This window comes from Pelophylax lessonae, assembly GCF_965119305.1.
Source record: "Pelophylax lessonae genome assembly, chromosome: 5".
Classification (NCBI taxonomy): domain Eukaryota; kingdom Metazoa; phylum Chordata; class Amphibia; order Anura; family Ranidae; genus Pelophylax; species Pelophylax lessonae.
Genome location: NC_138772.1, coordinates 41,772,958 through 41,794,781, shown reverse-complemented (window position 1 = coordinate 41,794,781; position 21,824 = coordinate 41,772,958). Strand labels below are relative to the sequence as shown.

General features: G+C 42.9%; 1 protein-coding gene across 1 annotated transcript in view; it reads left to right on the top strand.

The window, feature by feature from the left end:
• Window positions 1-21,403, top strand: part of PHF14 (PHD finger protein 14) — a gene marked incomplete at its 5' end in the record, with an annotated part of 389,174 nt that extends 367,771 nt beyond the window's left edge. The window contains one exon of the mRNA XM_082258885.1: window positions 21,078-21,403. Within this exon, the coding sequence (XP_082115011.1) occupies window positions 21,078-21,140 (63 nt within the window). The 3' untranslated portion in view covers window positions 21,141-21,403. The remainder of the gene's footprint in view (window positions 1-21,077) is intronic.
• Window positions 21,404-21,824: the final 421 nt, after the last annotated feature.

Genomic DNA, 21,824 nt, shown 5'->3' with positions numbered 1-21,824 from the left:
TCAAATCCTGTGTAAAGGAGCGGGGGGCAGGGTCGAGCCACGCTTTCTGTGTCTATGAACCCAGGCAGCGCAGCTCAGGACAGAGCCTGCAGGAGCACCACAATAGGAAGAAGCTCCCTATGGTGGCACCCCGAGAAGGCCAGGAGCGTGGTGGGGGACCCAAGAAGAGGAGGATCGGGGCTGCTCTGTGCAATACCATTGTACAGAGCAGGTAGGGTATAACATGTTTATTTTAAAACAAAAAATGTTGACTTTACTATTGCTTAGTCTCCATTCACACTGGTACGACTTGTCAGGTGACTTGGTCAGCCTGACAAGTCACGCACCGTCGCGTCCCATAGTGTAGTACAGGACCGGTTCTAATAGGAGCGACACAAGTCGCTCCGACTTAGAAAAGGGGTCCTGTACTACTTCGGGGCGACCTGGAGTGACTTGCATAGACATTAATTTTATGAAGTCCGTGCAAGTCGTGCCGAAGTCACGACTTCACAGGTCGCCCCCTAAGTCGGATCGCCGTAGTGTGAACCGAGTCTAATGCAGAAGAGAAATTGCAAGTTTAAAAATAATGCCTGATCACAAATATTAACCTTTAGCTAGTACCGCTAAAATGTTTCTGTGCTGCTCTGTACCTGATCTCTCATTTTTAAACATTTTCCAGCGCAATAGCAGGTAAGAATGTACGTTTTCTAAAAATACTTCTTAAGCGGTCTTTGTAGTAGAGCCAGAAAGACAGAGTCACATTAATTCCAGTAGCAAATATTGATGGGCGGGGGCAGACTATTTTGTTGTGCCCCCGAATTGGGGAACAACAGAGACACCTCTGTTCCTTAGCACTGGAGTCACTGAGGTGAGTAATACGCCATTATTTTCATTAATACGCCAAATTCCGAGTTTTCAGTGTTGGGTGGATTTATCCTTCAAGTCCCGTAATTCAAGGTGAAATACGTCTTAGTAGGCAGTGAAGGTGAATCTGTTGTGATGCATTAAGGCGTATTTCCATGGAAGTGAATGATGATTTCTGAAGTTCTTTACTGCTCCCGCGCCAGCTGCCTTACTGTTCCGAAATGGAATGTTGCTGATAACAAAAATCACACTTAATAGAAATCCTGAGTGTCACACAGCACCGCTCCTACCGGCTAACTGCCTTCTAGTTATACCGCTTGTAAGGCTGGTCTTCTACTCCCACCTACAGGTCCAAATAGACATTACAGACAGAATTTCTGATGTTGTTATATTATCCTATATTTTATATGACACCTTTATCAGTTGGATTTTCCACTTTGTTTTAACCTTTTCCTTTAAAACGTTGAGCACTAGCATTGGAATAGCTTTTGAGGCCTTAGAATTTGTTGACCCCTGTGCTGTATTAATCTAAACTTATCTTATTATAGCCTAAAAAGAGCTCTTTGGTTCCCTGGATTAAAGCCGACATCAGTAATGGAAGCATGTTAGTGGTACTGTCGGGTCTCCGTTATTTTCTACGTGTGGTTATTCACAATAAATAGCCATGCATGGCCTGACGGCAGGGATATGACATCAGGCCCTGGTGTCAATCGTGCATCTATAAGATAAATTCAAAGATTTGATGAGTGCGCCACAGAGGTAAACAAATACGCACATTAAAGTTATGAAAATGTTGGTGCCCTGCTTTAACCACTTTAAGACTGCTGGCTGTGCTGCTACTGCGGCACAGTGGCGGCCCTGGGTCCAGCGACGTAGACTTACGTCGCTGGATTCCCAGCTGTCTCGGCTGTGGTTTAGACACAGCGGGAGTCGGGCCGGAGACGATCACTGATCGTCGGAGTGAGTGACAAAATCTCCTCTGTGACCCCCTCCCCCCACACACGTCAGTAGGCATGAGGCACACATTTAACCCCTTCATCACCTACAGTGTTAACACCTTCCCTGCCAGTGTCATTATTACAGTAACAGTGCATATTTATAGCACTGATTACTGTAGTAATGTCACTGGTCCCCCCAAAAGTGTCAAAAATGTCAGTTAGGGGTCCGATCTGTCCGCCACAATATCATAGTCCCGTAAGGAATCACAGATCGCCGCCATTACTAGTAAAAAAAAAAAAAACAATAAACATGACAAATCTTTCCCATAGTTAGTAAACGCGATAACTTTTGCGCAAACCAATCAAAATACGCTGCTTGCGATTTTCTTTTACCAAAAATATGTAGCAGAAAACAAATTAGCCTAGAATGTTAAAAAAATTTAGATTTTTAATTTTTTTGGGAATGTTATATATCAGAATGTGAAAAATATATATATTTTTTTCCAAAATTGTCGCTCTTTTTTTCAAAAATGTAAAATCGCACAGGTGATCAAATACCACCAAAAGAAAGCTCTATTTGTGGGGAACAGCATCGCACGACCGCGCAATTGTCCGCCACGCAGTGCTGAATCGCAAAATATGGCCTGGTCAGGAAGGGGGGTAAAATTTTCAAATACATTTTGGCCTAAATATATGACAAAAATTTAATATATTGGATATTTTTTAACTGTCAAAGTCAAAAACTTTGCGAAAAATTTACATTTTCTCTTTTTTTTATTAATATCGCCAAAAAATAAAAAGCTCTAGGAGTATCTGCTAAATATATATATATCTTTAAACACTGCTCTAGGGTCTCTGCTAAATATATATCTATAAACACTGCTCTAGGGTCTCTGCTAAATATATATATCTATAAACACTGCTCTAGGGTCTCTGCTAAATATATATATCTATAAACACTGCTCTAGGGTCTCTGCTAATTATATATAAAAACACTGCTCTAGAGTCTCTGCTAAATATATATACAGCTGCTAGAAAAAGTATGTGAACCCTTTGGAATGATATGGATTTCATCAATATCAACTAAAAATAAAAAGCGCAGAGGTGATCAAATACCACCAAAAAAAATCTCTGTTTGTGGGGGGGGAAAGGACGTAAATTTTGTTTGGGTAAAGCGTCGCATGACTGCGCAATTGTCAGTTAAAATCACGCAGTGCCAAGTTGAAAAAAAGTGGCCTGGTCATTGAGCAGCAAAATCTTCCGGTCTTAAAGTGGTTAATACCTGATGTTATAGAAATACTTGTAATCATCTTTATATGTGCATGGTGAAAAAAGATAGAAAAGTATCAAATCTGTAATTGGTGCTGTTGTAGTACCTGGAAAGCTACTAAAATTTCAGATAATTAGCCTTCTAAAACAAAATGGTAGACTTTGTGGCACTACAGAGACCAGGACAGTCAAGCTGCACATTTTAGCCCCCACTTCGCTCTCATTATATTTTCCCCTTTTTTCTCCCAGAACTAATGAGAATACAGATAAGCATGAAGCCAGGAATGTTAATTGCCATAGACCAATGTTACAGGCAAAATCTGTATGAGAAGGATATGTATTGTTGCCAAGCTAGTTAGGGAAATATGTATCTGTGACGTAACTGTTGTTTTGTATATGTGATATACATGCTTTCTTAGACACTTAGCAAATGGGCATGAGTCGGGCTAAGTCATTTATCGCTAGCGAATAAAAAAGGTTTGATTCTGAAGTCCAAGTCACTATTTGCTGCAACAGTGCAACTGAGGCTCCCATTCAGTTCTGGAAGGCGAATGGGTTGAGCTTTTGGAAGCCACGCCAGTTCCTGTACAGGAACATCTTCCTAAGTACTAGAGCTACACAATTCTGGATAAAATGAGAATCACAATTTTTTTTGCTTAGAATAAAGATCGCGATTCTCTGACAATTCTCGGCGTAAAATCATCTTTCATATCAAATTAAAAAAAAAATTGGGCTAACTTTACTGTTGAGTTTTTTTTTTTTTTTTCTAATTCATTAAAGTGTATTTTTTCCCCAAGGATTGCTTTCGAAAGACCACTGCGCAAATACAGTGTGACATAAAATATTGCAATGACCGCCATTCTATTGTTTAGGGCAGCTTCTTTCAACCAGGGTGCCCAGGCATCCTGGGGTGCCTTGAGGTGTCTTCAGGGGTACATTGCTAAAATGCCTAAAAAGTGCCCTAAAATTGTATACAAGCCAGCAGATGGACCAAGCCTGATTTTTAGTTACACAAAGCCACAGGTTTTCATTGCTGGTACTGACTAGTATTCCAATGTTTCTCTTCTCCCTCAGTTTTTCCTCCATGGAGAAAAACTGAGGGAGAAGAGAAACATTAGAATACTAGTCAGTACCAGTTTGAAAAAGTGTATTGGATGTGGAAGCTTAAATCACTTCTAACACTGGGTGCCCTACATGTGTTGATGTTAATGCATTATGTAAAACCATTAGGATATTTTTTTAAACATTGTAGAATGGGGTGCCTCAAGACTTACCATAATTTTAAAGGGTGCCTTGATTGAAAAAAATGTTGAGAAACACTGCTCTAGGGTCTCTGCTAAATATATATATATATATCTATAAACACTGCTCTAGGGTCTCTGCTAAATAAATATATCTATAAACACTGCTCTAGGGTCTCTGCTAAATCATTTTAAAGCGGTTAAGAGCTCACTGGATTTCTGGCAGATCAACAAATATTTTTCTGTACTTGCAGCCTTTTTTAAAATGAAAAAAAAAACATGGGGGATATGGACATGTATGGCAGGGATGTACTGCACCGGCTTTCTTTTAGGAATCCCCTCTCTTTATTGAACAAGGCCATTAAAGTGTAAAAAGCCCTCCACCGAACCTCTTTGAATAGGTAAATATGGGTAGCACTCCTCTTTTTGTTCTGAGGATTAATAGAGAGGAGTTTTGGTTGACGCGTACTGGGTGGTCCCCACGGGGACACTTTCTTGATGGCAGCTTCTGAATTCCTTACCAAGCAAATGTCAGACTTGTCGAGGCTGCCGCTATGAAAATGATCCATGTCGCCGGGTCTATTTTCCTAGGGAAACAAACAGCTGCCTTATTGCTGCGCTTCTCCGCTGACGAGATTTGTCATTTATCATCCGAAAAATGAATATCTGCCTATTAATAACCATCGCTGAAAAGAGCGCACACTTCTGTCTTAACAGATATGGCAAATCACAGCTGTGGGTTCGGTGAATATCAATATCCAGTCAGGTCAGGCTCAATAGAATGCTATTCTGAGCATCTCACAAAGTGACATTAATAAGGAACGCCATAGCATTTCAGTAATAATATATAAATGCTCCGATCTCTCCTTTCGTTCTTTTCTTTTTATTTTATTTTCTACTTTTACTGTGAATAAATTTAATTGCTTGTTGAAAGGCAACTCCAGCCCATCGGACATGCAAGATATCTTTTGCTTTGAATTGTTGCAGTTCATAATCCCGCCTTAGCCAAGGCATTGGTCAGATGATCTTTTCTATTCAATCGAAACCCTGCTCCTTCCCACTGGACTATGTAACTGGGGCCGTATTCACATTACTATCTTTAGTTAACAGTATTTAGCCTCCTGTCCCAGCCACATCCTGGCCAATTCTTACGGGCAGTGTTGCCACTCTGTCAAAAAAAGCCAGGTGAGGAGGGGAAGAGTAAAAAAGAAGAGTTTGAAAAAAAGAAAAGGGGGAAAAGAGAAGGAAAGAAACTTAGAAAAAGGGGGAAGAGAAACTAAAGGTAGCAAAGAAAATATAAGCAAGGAAAAGAACCCCCCCCCCCCCCGCACAACACACACAAGTAGCTCATAGATGGACACTAGGGCAGGGGTAGGGAACCTATGGCTCGCGAGCCAGACGTGGCTCTTTTGATGGCTGCATCGGGCTCGCAGGCAAATCTTTAATAAAGGGGGCGTGTCAGGATGTGAGCCACGCTGGACGTGTAGTCCCAGAGCTCCGCCGCATCTACGACTTAATCCAGTGCCATCTGCGTAGCTGTGCCCGGTGCCAAGGAGATTTCTGCAACCATCGACGGTACACTTTGTGGGCTACCCACCGCTACCCTCAGTTCGTCTCTGGGTGACTGAATTGTCACACTATGGACCCAGCAGCCTACTCGCGGTACCGCCGCCGGCTCGTGCATCTGAGGGCCTTGGCAATCACCGCCCGGTAAGGAGACCTGCCATCCGCTCCCTGTGCCCAGACAGACACGATCCTTTCCCCTGACACCCGGGAACCCGCGGGAGCTGCCTCTCACATCCACTTCTGAGGCCTTCAGCGGCCGGCCGCCATTTTCTCAGGGCCTATACTCACCTCCATCACTCACAGGCCTGCAGGCGCTTCACCACTCCGGCCTCATTGCATACCTGCCTGCTCTGCTCTCTTCCCGGCCGGACTCCAGGCACTTTCACACGGCTCCATCTACTCACTGTATAGCTGCGGCCCATGAATATTAAATAAAGGTTCCGACCCCTGAAATATAGTGTATGGCTCTCACGGAATTACATTTGAAAATATGTGGTGTTCATGGCTCTCTCAGCCAAAAAGGTTCCCGACCTCTGCACTAGCGTATTAATTCAGGTTTATTTAATTAGAAAAATGTATACATTAATACAAAACAGAGAGTGACCAATAATCACAAAAAAACCTTCACCACCAAACAAAATGACAACGTTGTCCATGTTTAAAAACAGATAGGCCATTGGCCAGTGAAACGCGTCAGCATACACGTCACTATCACGTGACAACCAATGGGAAAGGCTGCGGGAAGCATGCGTGTTTTTACCCGATGCTGCAGGTGATATCAGGGGAATTTCCAACGTGGACCAATAGTGTAAGAGGCTATGAGAGACCCCTAAAAAGAAACTGGACAATAACAGACTGAGACATTGGTGACGAGTACATCGGTGAGTGTGACTGCTCCAAACTGTCACCCACGCATTACGATAACCTACAGTGACCACCAAGCAGGTCTCGTATATCGGAAGAGAACGATAATTGCTATCAGCACTTCCTTAGAGGGGCAGCCACATGAAATAATCCTCTCTTGTTGGATTGGACTATCCCTGATATCCCGCTGCCATACTTACCTAGTCCCATAGTGGAGCCACTTACTCACACTTGGTAGACCTCCAGTCATTATTGCCATTACCTATTGGCCTTTACAATCATGGATTCTATCTTTGGAGAGTGGATGTGTTGGATGAGTGAGCAAATGGATGGGTAAAGCATGTGCAGCTGCCTTATTCCCCTATCTGTTTTTAAACATGGACAACGTTGTCATTTTATTTGGTGGTGAAGGTTTTTTGTGATTATTGGTCACTCTCGTTTTGTATTAATGTATAAATTTTTTCTACTTAAATAAACCTGATGTAATACCTTAGTGTCCATATATGACCTATTGTGTGTGTTGGGGGGGGGGGGGGGTTCTTTTCCTTGCCTATATTTTCTTTGCTACCTTTCGTTTCTCTTCCCCCTTTTTCTAAGTTTCTTTCCTTCTCTTCCCCCTTTTCTTTTTTCTCACTCTTCTTTTTTACCCTTCCCCTCCTCACCTGCCTTTTTTTTTTACTTTTATGTCAGGTCTTGGGACTGCACCAACCAAGGTATTGGATCATTGGTGAAAGGGAATATAGGTTGGAGGTTTGTTCATAAGGGCAATTACTCAATGAATCTAGGATGAGCCGGTGTGGTAACCTTGTGTGATTTTTTTATTCAGTGCTGCCACTCTACCCAGAAGTGGCACTAAGACTCACCCATACTTATACTCTCATCGGCACTTCACTATGATGGGCAGCTTCCCTGGCCGATAGGATTGTGCAGGAGGTAGTAGTAGCCAAAGCTTTTGGGAGGCTGCTGCAGATATATGTAACTCTAGGTGCTTGTACATTACACCTGCAGTAGTTTTCATTTTTAGGGTTTGTTCACACCACAACATAAGGAATGCACATTTGCATTTCTAAAATCTCATGTTTTACCCTAGACCAGTGGTCACCAAACTGCGGCCCAGGGGCCAGATCCGGTCCTTTGCTTGACTTTATCCAGCCTTTGGGACATTATTCCTCCCACTGATATCAACAATGAGGCATTGTTATTACTACTGACACCAATGATGAGGCACTATTTGTGCCACTGACACCAATGATTGGGCACTATTCGTGCCACTGACACCAACGATTGGGCACTATTCGTGCCACTGACACCAACGATTGGGCACTATTCGTGCCACTGACACCAACGATGGGGCACTATTCGTGCCATTGACACCAACGATGGGGCACTATTCGTGCCACTGACACCAACGATGGGGCACTATTTGTGCCACTGACACCAACGATGGGGCACTATTTGTGCCACTGACACCAACGATGGGGCACTATTTGTGCCGCTGACACCAACAATGGGGCACTATTTCTGCCACTGACACCAACGATGGGGCATTATTCGTGCCTCTGAGACCAACGATGGGGCACTATTCGTGCCACTGAGACCAACGATGGGGCACTATTCGTGCCACTGAGACCAACGATGGGGTACTATTCGTGCCACTGACACCAACGATGGGGTACTATTCGTGCCACTGACACCAACGATGGGGCACTATTCGTGCCACTGACACCAACGATGGGGCACTATTCGTGCCACTGACACCAACGATGGGGCACTATTCGTGCCACTGACACCAACGATGGGGCACTATTCGTGCCACTGACACCAACGATGGGGCACTATTCGTGCCACTGACACCAACGATGGGGCACTATTCGTGCCACTGACACCAATGATAGAGCATTGTTTACTCCCACTAATTTCAGAACATTTTCTACTTCTGCTGGCCTCACTTTGGACCTCCAAAGTCTTAGGGATCGTAAACATGACCCTCAGTTTAGAGACACCTGTCGTAGACTAAGAAGAGGCCCTAGGACAGTGAAAATGGCAGGATTAAGAAGTATTTAGAACGTAAAAGAAAGCACATCACTAGTTAAAGTGGTTGTAAAAGCATACTTTTTTTTACTTTATTGTATTTTCTGCATTGGGGTAAAGAACCTTCAGTGATAAGCTCCGCCCCCCCCCCCCCCACACACACACACACACCCCCCCCCACCTAAATAATTATCTGAGTCCTATCTCCATCCAGTGCTTTGCCCATCTGCAGTGCTGCTCTCTATCTCTTTGGACTTAAAGGCAGCAGTGGGAGCCATTGGCTCAAGTCCTGTGAGGAGGGAGCCGGGGGTAGGGCCAAGCTGCACTGCTTGTGTCTGTGGATGCACACAGCCACAATTAGGATCTAGTATGCCCATGTGCTCCTGTAGCAAGCAGCTTGCTATGGTGGTACAGGCAGAAGAGGAGGAGGCTGGAGCGCTGACGGGGGACCCCAGAAGATGAGGTTCAGGCCAGGTTACTATAACATGTTTATTTTCATAAAAACATTTACGCTTTTACAATCACTTTAGGAGCTAAAGTAGTTTTATACCTCTGAAATGAAAAATAAACAAAGCAAATCCTTATATAGTTTGTACTTGCCTGTATCCAAATCGCCTAGTGTGACTTATGTCTGCTCTCTCATTTCTCTGCTCTTTGCATAAGTCACTTCTGACAGTCTATGCCAGGGATATGCAAACTGTGGCCATCCAACTGTTGCAAAACTACAAGTCCCAACATGCCTCTGCCTCGGGGTGTCATGGTTGTGGCTGTCAGACTCTTGCAATGCCTCATGGGACTTGTAGTTCTGCAACATCTGGAGGGCCACAGTTTGCATACCCCTGGTCTATGATGTCACCAGACAATCCCGGAAGATGGTCCCGCCCCCTTCAGCACACAGCGGTGATTGGTAGCCTTAGCTGTGCATATTCCCTGTGGTATTGTGGAGAGGGAGGTGTGTTTATTCCTTCCGCTCAGGTCTCAGATTACACTCAGCCCTATGCTGTGCAGTGTGTGAAACCAGATCAGAAAATGATGCCTAAGTTCTGGATTTTGAACGGATGTAAAGGAGGAAGGGTTGCTAAACAGGTACAACTTTTGCAGGAAGATTTGCTTCAGCTCTGTGTATCATCTGAGGATAGTCACTTTAGTGGGTAAATGTAAGGGTTTACAACCACTTTAGCTAAAGGGTTTTTCAGTTCACTTAATGAAGTTTGTTTTCCCCCTACAAAGTTGAACTCTATATATGTTTTATCCAAAATACATGCCATGGGATGGGGGTGCAGCGCTTTACAGAGTGGTTTGCAAAGATTAGAGTTCAAGTCTCCCAAGTGTAGTCTTCGGGGTTGATTTGATGAAACCGGAGAGTGCAAAATGTGGTGCAGCTGTGCATGGTAACCAATCTGCTTCTATATTCGGCTTGTTCAAATTAGGCTTTGGCAAAAAAAAACCTGGAAGCTTATTGGTTTCTGTGCAGAGCTGCACCAGATTTTTGCACTCACCAGTTTTAGTAAAGGTCCTTTCACACGATCCACCTCCTGATGAGCTCTGTTCTCTGCTCAGTGGGGGTCGATCCGCCGATCCCCGCTGAGCAGGCAGGTGACAGCTCCCTCTCCACTCTGTGTGCGGAGAGGGAGGTGTCAGAGCCCCGCTGCTCTCTTTGGGGGAATCGGATGAGAGCGGACCGCCTGTCTACTCTCATCCGATTCCCTGGACGGATGGAAAATAGGGTTTCCATCCGTCCAGATTTCACGGACAGGATTGGATGTGGATGGCAGCGGGTGTCTCCATTGAACATAGGAATGCATGGAGGATCTGATCTGATCGGATCGTTCGTGTGAAAGAGGCCTAAATCATCCCCACTGTATTGACATAAAAAGGAAATTGTAATTTTTCTCTGCAGTGACAATACTGAGACAGATTATTCCAATAATTTGCTCAAACTGACCCTGCAGGGCTTTCAGCGGTGGGAAGAGGTAGGGGTATTTCTCTTTCACAGCTATATGAGAAGGGTTCACTCAAGTCAATTGAGCAGCTGTTAAAGGGAATTTTCTCTGAACCAGAGGTGGTTTGGGCTCTACATGCCCAACTTTCTTTTTCCCCTGTTTGGTTTCCTCTGGTGCCAGTGTTGGAGAGAGTAGTTCAAGCAACCTTATTTCCATTACCTACTTGTCTCTATTAGGGAGAACTCTCCATAAATTCCATCTGCCCTCTAGAGTAACGTGGGAACTGGATATTGGGCCCATTCCTAGTAATGCCACAGAAGAGATTCTTCTGGTTCTCCCCTTTGTGTCTCTTTCACCTTTGCACAGGCTAACCCAGTTCTTTATATTGCATGAGGTGTATAGGACCCCAGAATTTTTGTGTGCTATTATCTTAAGAGCCGACTCGGCTTGTCCTAGATGTGGCATTCCGGGAGTCTTTAATACACCTATAATTGTGCTGCCCAAAACTCCAAAGGTATTGGGTGGAAGTTGTGGGCACACTCAATAGGATCTTAGATGGGAACCTTCTAGTGCAGTGATGGTGAACCTTGGCACCCCCAGATGTTTTGAAACTACATTTCCCATGATGCTCAACTACACTCCAGAGTACATGAGCATCATGGGAAATATAGTTCTAAAACATCTGGGGTGCTATGGTTTTCCATCACTGTTCTAGTGGATCCTCTTAACATGTTCACGGAGGTATGTTGACTGTTCATTGCTTAACCACTTGCTGACCGTATAACTTAAATATACAGCGGCAAAGTGGCAGGGCTGCACCGGATGACTTCCCTTATACGTGATCCGACACCTCCGAGTCTGGGGAACTGATTGGCGGGTACCGCGGACTCGATATCCACCGCCACCCGCCAATCCTTCGGTACAGAGGGAGCACGGCTGTCTGCCTATGTAAACAAGGCAGATCGCCATTCTGTCAGAACAGAAGGCATAATCACGTAGATCTACCTTATAATGCGCAGGCGGTCTCGCACCACCGGAGCCGCGCTCCCGCTGTGATTAGACATAGCTAGAGACAGACCGCGGGGGGGGGGGGAGTGGACTCGATCGCCGCCGGCCTCTCCGGCTAGACTGACAGGAGAGCTGTCTGGAATCTAAACAATGCAAGACGGCTCTCCTGTCAGAGAGGCAGGGAACGATTGTGTGATTCAGCTAAGCTGAATCACCGATCTCTCTGTGCCTCTGTTAAATCCATCCCCCACACAGATAGAAAGCACAAATAGGGAACACATTTGACCACTTGATCACCCCTAGTGTTAACCCCTTCCCTGCCAGTGTCATTTATATTATTTATCACTGGTCCCCAAAAAGTGGTACTTGGTGTCAGATTTGTCCACCGCAATGTCGCAGTCCCGATAAAAATCGCTGATCGCCGCCATTACTAATAAAAAATGAATAAATAAATAATAAAAAGTCCAAAAATCTATTCCATAGTTTGTAAACGCTATAACTTTTGCGCAAACCAATTATACGCTTTTTTTGATTTTTTTTTTAACCAAAAATTTGTAGCAGAATACAAATTGGCCTAAACTGATAAAAAAAATGTGATTTATATTTTTTATTGGGAATGTTTCATAGCAGAAAGTTTTTATATATATATATATATATATATATATATATATATATATATATATTTATTTATTTATTTATTTTTTTCAAAATTGTCGCTATTTTTTTGTTTATAGCGCAAAAATGCATCTAAAACCCGCAGAGGTGATCAAATACCCCCAAAAGAAAGCTCTATTTGTGGGAAAAAAAGGATATAAATTTTATTTGGGTACAGCGTTACACGATTGCGCAATTGTCAGTTAAATCAATGCAGTGCCGAATCGCAAAAAATGGCCTGGTCATAAAGGGGGTAAAGTGGTTAAAGAATAAATTGCTGAAGCTGAAGGAAATGGGGTGGTTTGCCGACTATTATCATATGATCGTTTGCTGCCTATGTAGCGATATGCAATATACAGCAGTGGACTGCATCATGTAGATTTTAATTTTTATGTAGGAGATTGCATACATATGTATTTGGAAAACCTTTTATAAAACCAGTATTACCATCTACGTTATTTTTCTCTGAAGAAGCCCATCGTCATTAATGTTTTTGTTTTGATTGTCTATGAAGCACTGATATAAATCATCGTTAAATTAGCGGCAACAGGAAAGGGAAGTGTCAGCGGTGCATTCTTCTATGCCGGATGATTTATCGATCAGTCAGTCTGATATTAAAGTCCGTACCGCTTGCTGAGTTGACCAGTGACATTAACGAAGTTCCTTGTTTTACATAAGTGTCGCTGCTCTCATTTTTGAGGGTATTTTTCCTCCTAAAGAAACTGCAGGGAAAATTGATTTAATAGTTGGCAAGCTTTCTGTTTAACTGTTTTAGCTGCCTAACACAGTTGAAGAGGATTTGATTTGGAAGTCCCGTGAGCCATATCAGCAGTGGGCTTGTCTTGCTTATAGCCCTAAACCAGTGATGGCGAACCTTCGCACCCAATATATTTTGGAACTACATTTCCCATGATGCTCATGCACGCTACAGTGTAGTTAAGCATCATGGGAAATTTAGTTCCAAAAAATCTGGGGTGCCAAGGTTTGCCATCACTTAAACCAATCTTCTTGTTTAAGATGCACCACCAAGGCAGATGCCACTCGGAGCGGCAAGACTTCTGGTATCTTCAGAAATCATCGTCAATGGTTTTCTAAGGGTCACACTGTACTAATGGCGCTTTTCCACTGCATGGAACGGATCAGTTTGGCTCGGTTTGGCGCTTTTCCACTGCATGGTACCGCATGGTAAGGGTTAGAATGGTTCGGTGCTGTTTGGTACAGCGGCGCTTTTCCACTACATGGTACGGCTCGCTTAAACAGTACCACCTCTGTTGGGGTTCCAAGCAGGCCGTACCGATACCATATCCCACAATCCTTTACATGCAGCATTGATTGTTTGTCACTACTAGCCACTGATTGGTCAGAGAATCGTTGTAATCCCACCCACTTACTACTTTAGTGGAAAAGCAAACTGAGCCGAGTAGAGCCTATACAGTGCCGAAAGGTGCCAACTCGTACCACGCAGTGGAAAAGCAAACTGAGCCGAGCTGGGCCAAGCAGTGCCCAGTGGAGCCGAGCCAGTACTTGCAGTGGAAAAGTGCCATTACACTACACAGTCCATTCTGGGTATTGAGATTCCAAAGGCCAGTCACCTGAAAAAAGGCAAACATTTCTAACAGTCATTGGCATTGTGTGATGGTGCACTTCAAAAAGTTGATAGGGTTTCTGAACTGAGCATGTCCAATGATGGACATGTCCACTTCAGAATAGACTCCCTCCAGAGGTGGTTCTGGTTAGCTCACTAGATTGATTTAAAAAAGGCCTGGATTCTTTCCTAGGTGTACATAATATAAATGGGTACTAATATTTATAGGTAAAGTTGATCCAGGGAATATCCAATTGCCTCTCGGGGAATCAGGAAGGAATTTTTTTCCCCCTGCTGGAGCAAGTTGTATCATGCTTTGCTAGGGTTTTTTCGCCTTCCTCTGGATCAACTGCAGGTATAGGATTGTGTATATGGGATTGTATGGTTGGGTTTTCATTACTGGTTGTTTTTTTTTTTTTTATTGGTTGAGCCAGATGGACTTGTGTCTTTTTTCAACTTAACTATGTAACAATCAACAGCAGGTGATAAGGATTCCAGGACTTTTACTTTCATATTGAAAGAGTTGCCTTTTATTTCCCTGTTTTAAGAGCTGTCGTCCGAGGCCCAAGCCAGTGTTAGAGTGATTGTAAAGGATGAATTTTTTTTTTTAAAATAACAAACATGTAATACTATACCTGCTCTGTGTAATAGTTTTGCACAGAGCAGCCCTGATCCTTCTCTTCTCTGGCCCCCCGTTGGTGCTCCTCCCCCCACAGCAAGTCATATTCGTGCCTGCTCACCCCCAAGCCGGCTGTGTGTATGTCTATAAGACACACAGAGTGTGGCTCAGCCCAGCCCCCCTCCCCCCCCCCCTCACTTCTCACTGGCTGTGATTGACTGCAGTGGGGAGCCATTGTCTAAGCCAGGGATCCTCAAACTACGGCCCTCCAGCAGTTGCAGAACTACACATCCCAAGAGGCATTGTAAAACTCTTACATTCACAGACATGACTAGGCATGATGGGAATTGTAGTTCCTGAACAACTGGAGGGCCATAGTTTGAAGACCCCTGGTCTAAGCCAATGCAGAGCGGGAGAGCCTCAGCTCTCATGCACATCACTGAATCAAGATCGAGCTCATTAAAGTATTTAAGGGGGCTGAAGGGGGAGCTGCTTGCAGAAGGTATTTTTTGACCTAATGCATAGAATGCATTAAGGTAAAAAAAAAAAAAAAAAAATCTTCTGCCTTTAGAATCACTTTAGCATTGCTCTGTCTACATTGAACTGTGTTACAGATTAGGAGCTAATACTAGAAAAACATCTGCTCTACATTCTCATTCAGGTCAATATGCTCCCTGCCAGTAGCAGTGAAGGATTATTTCTATATTGCACTGCACTTATGTAATCATTGGAGATCACAGACTGTTAGAAGCAAGCAGCACCAGCGTGCGTTTAGCTAAGGTGAAAAGAATGATATATATGTCTAGACCAGACATATATAACACAGTTTATCTAACTCAATTTTGTAGGGTTTAATCTGAATTTGGAATAGACATTGAGGCCCTGTGTACAGTGGTAATAGGATTCTACCCAGGCATATGGGAACTGATTTGAGCACGAGTTATTATTTCACGTTCTTTATTTGTTAGTTTGTACACTTTAGTGTGAGGTTCACTTTAAGAAGATGGTTGGAGTAAGACCCGAACCTGTAGGACTTTTCATCTCCAAGCTGTGAGTCTGCAGCTGCCTGATCGGTGCTTGTTTACTGTCTTAGACCTGGGTGATCTTCAGATAACATATGGCTGCTCGAGTAATTGGAAAATTGGCACCACTGTCTGGAAAATATGCGAGATGGGGTGAAAATATGATGTTGCAGCACACAAAGCTAAATTTATTGGTGTAGCAAATGATAAAGTAAAGACATTGCCTGGTGGAACTAAAATTACCAACATGCGTCGCTTTTCTTGATTTACTTTCCTGGATGTATTATTGGAACTGTGCACATGCTGATGGGAAAAGAATCTTCATACAGTCAGGTGCTGGCAGATCTCATTTTTTTTTTCTCCTGCTAATTCCAACCGCCAGATTGAAGGAAAACTCTGAAACTGACATTTCTTGCATGCTGGGATAAGTTAACTTGAAGGCCCATAATAGTCACAAGAATTATTCTAGAAGTAGTTATAAGGAACCTGAGCTGAGCTAAAACATTTCTATGGTAAGAACAGTGGTGAAGTCATGGTCATTTTTGTGGTGCCTGCAAGAACCTAATTTGGTTTTCATGCTGATCTTTGTGTCCCTTTAGAACCCCCATAGTTCTTAGCCACCGTTTACAGTTGAGCATTTTTTCTGCTCTTTTCCCTACTCCCGATTACACTCAACATGCTAGATCCCATTCTTACTAGTTATTCCTGTACACTCTTGTATGTTAATCACCCTACACTCTACACCCTGACTCATGGTCCATAGACATGCCTTTTTACACCTGAAGATGACAACGCAGAGCGTTGTCGTCCTATAAAAGGATGCTCCTTAAGTGTCGGTTTACACTATGGCGACACGACTTCGGGGCGACTTAATGAAGTCGCTGTGCACCGCGACTTCGACGTGACTTGCACCGACTTCACATAATGGAAGTCAATGCAAGTCGCTCCGACTTTGTCCAAAAGTAGTGCAGGAACCTTTTTCTAAGTCGGAGCGACTTGAGTCGCTCCTATTAGAATGGTTCCAATTGCACAGCACGGTCCGCGACTTGTCAGGCGACCAAGTCGGAACAGTGTGAACCAGCAATAAAGCGGTTGTATCCTCAAAAAAACAAAAAAAAAAAACCCTGCAGGACAAAGGCATAATGAGATTGTATGCATCGCATACTAGCTCATTATGAAATACCTTAGAACGAAGCCCCGACACAGTCGCCGCTGAGGCAGCTGACATCTTCCCTCTGTGAGTGGCCGGAGCCGCAATGTCGGGCGTGCGCACGGTAGTTCACTTTCCGGCAAGGAGCTCTGAAGGCCTTATTATAGGCTTATCTGTAGGTAAAAGTTAAAAAGCGGAGTATACTTCCACTTTAACAAGAATATTTATGATATCACAAGATCTCGTTATAAAATTTATAGATATACTGAGAATTTTATTTTAAATGATATTACCACTTTAAAGTGGTTCTAAAGTCAGAAGGTTTTTTTTTTATCCTAATGCGTTGATAAAAAAAAAAACTTCTGTGTGCAGCAGTCCCCCTAATATTTACCTGAGCCCCATCCCTATCCAGCGATGATGCACAAGAGGCTCAGCTGTTCGGGACTCCCCTGCTCATTGGCTGAGAGAGCAGCGGATGCCATTTGCTGACAGAAACTGGTCTTTTTTCGTTTATTTTAGCAAAAAACTAAAAATTCCAGAAGTGATTAAATACCTCCAAAAGAAAGCTCTATTTGTGTGAAGAAATGATAAAAAAATTCATATTGGTACATTGTTTTATGACCGCACAATTGTCATGCAAAGTGCGACAGCACTGAAAGCTGAAAATTGGGCTGGGCAGGAAGGGGGTGAAAGTGCACTGTACTAAAGTAGGTAAATAAATAAAAAATACGATTTAAAAAAAAAAAATCATCGATTTTTACCCACTCTGTTTCTATGTATAGTTTATACTGTATGTATGTATATATATATATATATATATTGTTGGACATCCTATTCCCAAACCATGGTCATGAATATGGAGTTGATCCTTTTCTTATTCTTTGCCGCTAAACAGCCTCCACTCTTTTGGGAAGGCTTTTCACAATATTTTGGTGGTCTCTGGGAATGTGTGCCCAAAAAAAGCAATTGTGAGCTCATGTACTGATGTTGGGTAAGAGAATCTGGCTCACAATTAGCGTTCTGAATCATTTGAGGTGTTCAGTAGGGTTGAGTTCAGGGCTCTGTGTGTTCCTCCACACCAAACTGGTCAAACCATGTCTTTATGGAGCTGGCTTTGTACACGGGATACAGATATGTTGGAACAGAAAAGGGCCTTTACCAAACTGTTACCACAAGATTGCAAGAGCACAATTGTCTAAAATGTCTTTGTATGATGTAACATTAACAGTACCCCTCACTGGAAACGCCTGAACTCTATAACTGGGAGCAGTTTTTACATACTTTTGGCCATATAGTAAGTCAGACTTTTTGCTAGTTACATGCATTGTACACTTGTGCTCATAAGTTCACACACCCTGGCAGAATTTATGATTTCTTGGCCATTTTTTCTAAGAATATGAATGATAACACAAAAACTTTTTTTTCACTTAGGCTCCGTTCACATTAGGTCGCTCCGACTTAGGGGGCGACCTGTGAAGTCGCGTGCAGCGCGACCTGTGAAGTCGCGTGCAGCGTGACTTCGGCGCGACTTGCACGAACTTCACATAATGGAAGTCAATGCAAGTCGCCTCCAGGTCGCCCCGAAGTAGTACCGGACCCTTTTTCTAAGTCGGAGCAACTTGTGTCGTTCCTATTAGAACGGCTCCTGTACTACACAGTGGGAGCGGGAGGACCGCGACTTGTCAGGCTGACAAGTCGGATCAATGTGAATAGACACTCATGGTTAGTATTTGGCTGAAGCCATTTATTATCAATCAACTGCGTTTACTCTTTTTAAATCATAATGACAACAGAAACTACCCAAATGACCCTGATCAAAAGTTTACATACCCTGGTGATTTTGGCCTGATAACATGCACACAAGTTGACACAAAGGGGTTTGAATGCCTATTAAAGGCAACCATCCTCACCTGTGATCTGTTTGCTTGTAATTAATGTGTGTGTATAAAAGGTCAATGAGTTTCTAGACTCCTGACAGACCCTTGCATCTTTCATCCAGTGCTACACTGACGTTTCTGGATTCTGAGTCATGGGGAAAGCAAAAGAATTGCCAAAGGATCTGCGGGAAAAGGTAGTTTACCTGTATAAAACAGGAAAGGGATATAAAAAGATATCCAAGGAATTGAGAATTCCAATCAGCAGTGTTCAAACTCTAATCAAGAAGTGGAAAATGAGGGGTTCTGTTGAAACCAAACCACAGTCAGGTAGACCAACTAAAATTTCAGCCACAACTTCCATGAAAGTTGTTCGGGATGCAAAGAAAAACCCACAAATAACTTCAGGTGAAATATAGGACTCTCTGAAAACATGTGGTGTGGCTGTTTCAAGATGCATAATAAGGAGACACTTGAAGAAAGATGGTCTGCATGGTCGGTTTGCCAGAAGAAAGCCATTACTATGCAAGTGCCACAAAGTATCCCGCTTACAAATCGCCAAACAGCACAGAGACAAGCCTCAAACCTTCTGGCACAAAGCTATTTGGAGTGATGAGACCAAAATTGAGCTTTCTCTTACGTCCTCCGACAGTCGCCGCCCACTCGTACAGTCTTCACTGGTGGGTGTTGACTTAGTCTCCACGGGAGTGGCTGGGCATGGGACTTGCTGGAGGGCGGAGCATTTGCATGGGTACGCCTATGGGGGCTGTCCCGCTGGTCCGGTGCCCCCCGCGGTCATAAACACTACATTTGGAGAGGAGTCGACAAGGCCTATGATGAAAGGTACACAATTCCTTCTGTGAAACACGGAGGTGGATCACTGATGTTTTGGGGATGTGTGAGGTACAAAGGCACAGGAAATTTGGTCAGAATTGATGACAAGATGAATGCAGTATGTTATCAAAAAATACTGGAGGAAAATTTGCATTCATCAGCCCGGAAGCTGCGCATGGGACGTACTTGGACATTCCAACATGACGATCCTAAACACACGGCCAAGTCGGCCTGTCATTGGCTACAGCAGAATAAAGTGAAGGTTCTGGAGTCGCCATCTCAGTCTTCTGACCCCAATATCATTGAGCCACTCTGGGGAGATCTCAAACGTGCATTTCAAGCAAGACAGCCCAAGAATTTTCAGGAACTGAAGGCTTTTTTTCCAGGAAGAATGGGCAGCTTTACCATCTGAGAGGATAAAGAGCCTCATCCACAAATACCACAAAAGACTTCAAGCTGTCATTGATGTTAAAGGGGGCAATACACGGTATTAGGAACTGGGGTATGTAAACTTTTGATCAGGGTCATTTGGGTAGTTTCTTTTGTCATTATGATTAAAAAAAAGATTAAACAAATTTGATTGGTAATAAATGGTTTTAGCCAAACACTAACCATGAGTGAAAGAAAAGTTGTTTCTGTTATCATTTATATTCTCTGAAAAATGGCCAAGAAATCGTAAATTCTGCGAAGGTATGTAAACTTATGAGCAAGTGTATGTATAGCAAACCAGTCACTAGTGGCAGTATCTAGGTATTGAAATGTGAGTGAATAAACCAATCAAAATGCACTCTTCTAAAGCCAAACAGGCAGAAGATGAATTGACTGGTTTCTGTGGGTCACCACGGCTATCAAATGAACGCTTTGCTCCATGCAGTCTTTAATTAATACGTTTAAAAATGTTTGAAAAAAAAAAAAATGGTTTAAAATGCACTATAGTGTCCTTATATTCTATTTATAGATTCAATGAGGCTTGCAAGTAGTAAGCAGTCATCCGTATTCTAGGTATGGGAACTATTACATATATATTTGTTACTTTACTATATTTATGGTTATGTATATTGTCTCCCTCCCCCAAAAATTATTTTTTTACACTATTTTAGATTTACTCCTTTTACAAAAAAAATATATATATAGTTTTAAAAAAGCAGCCTGAAAAAGCAAAATCATTTCCCTTACTATTTCTGCCTTCGTTGAATGGAATCTCGGTGCACTTACAGAGCTACACCCACCGGTAAAATCTTACACCACTTGTCTCCAATGCACGCGGTGGTTCCACCTGCCAGCCGCTAAGCACCTAGGGTTTCCCTGCAGCTCTGAAGCGACTAGCTGTGTAGCGACCAGCAGACTGAAGCGCGGTGCTCAGCAAGAGACCAGACTTCCGCCACTCCCGCAAGCGTCACATCCTGACGATTCTACCGGCAGGAGTAGCTCTACAAGAGGAAGATGATTTCATCCACCATTGGCGGAACTGACACAATATTAAGGGCTGCCTTTTTTGGCAAAAAAAATTTACTTTTTAAAAAATATTTTGTTTTTTTTTTTTGTTTGTTTTTTTTATTTTTTTTAAAGTAAATCCATTTTTAAATGAAGCTCTTACCTTGATGTCCTAATATTTACACCTACCTTTGTTTTACAGGAAGATGAAACCGAAAAGACGGAGGTACAACCACTGCAAGAACTTGACACCGATACTGCATGAATATTTACCGATTGAAGAGAAAAGGCCCTGCAACGTTTGTTAAGATGGATACGTTTTGTATGAAATCATTCCAGTTTATACTGTAAAAAAAAAAAAAAAAACAGGCTGCTGTTAAAGGAAAAAAATATATTTTTCACCTTATTTCCCATAATCTGCCATGCTTTCCAAAATCCCTTTAAGATTCTGATCAATTCACAAAGGCCCTCCGGCCTTTTTTTTTATATAGGATGTCACAGGCCTTGCTGCCTCTGACACAAACATTCTACAAGCTGAATGACGATCTAGGTTGAGATCCCATTGCCAATGGCCAATAGATATTTCAGTCAAAATGGGCAACTTTTTTGATACAAGCAACTAAATCCATAAGATATCTGTACTGTGTGAAGCCCATATGACTGGAGGCAATAACCGACTGTCCTAAAAATTATACATGATGGCAAAATATGTCAGTATTGTTCAACAACGATTTCAGTTAGGAATGTGTGCTGTGTCTACTGGATCATTGACGTGTTTGTGACTACCCTGGAAAATGGTTTGATTGTCCCACAATGCACTTCTTCAGTAACTGCCAATTATACATGCTCATTGGTAGCCACATGACACATCTTACTTTACTAGAAAACTGAAAGAGGGGTCAGGGAAGTGTGATCGTGTGGCCGCCTTCACCTCCAGTTCCAACTGTGA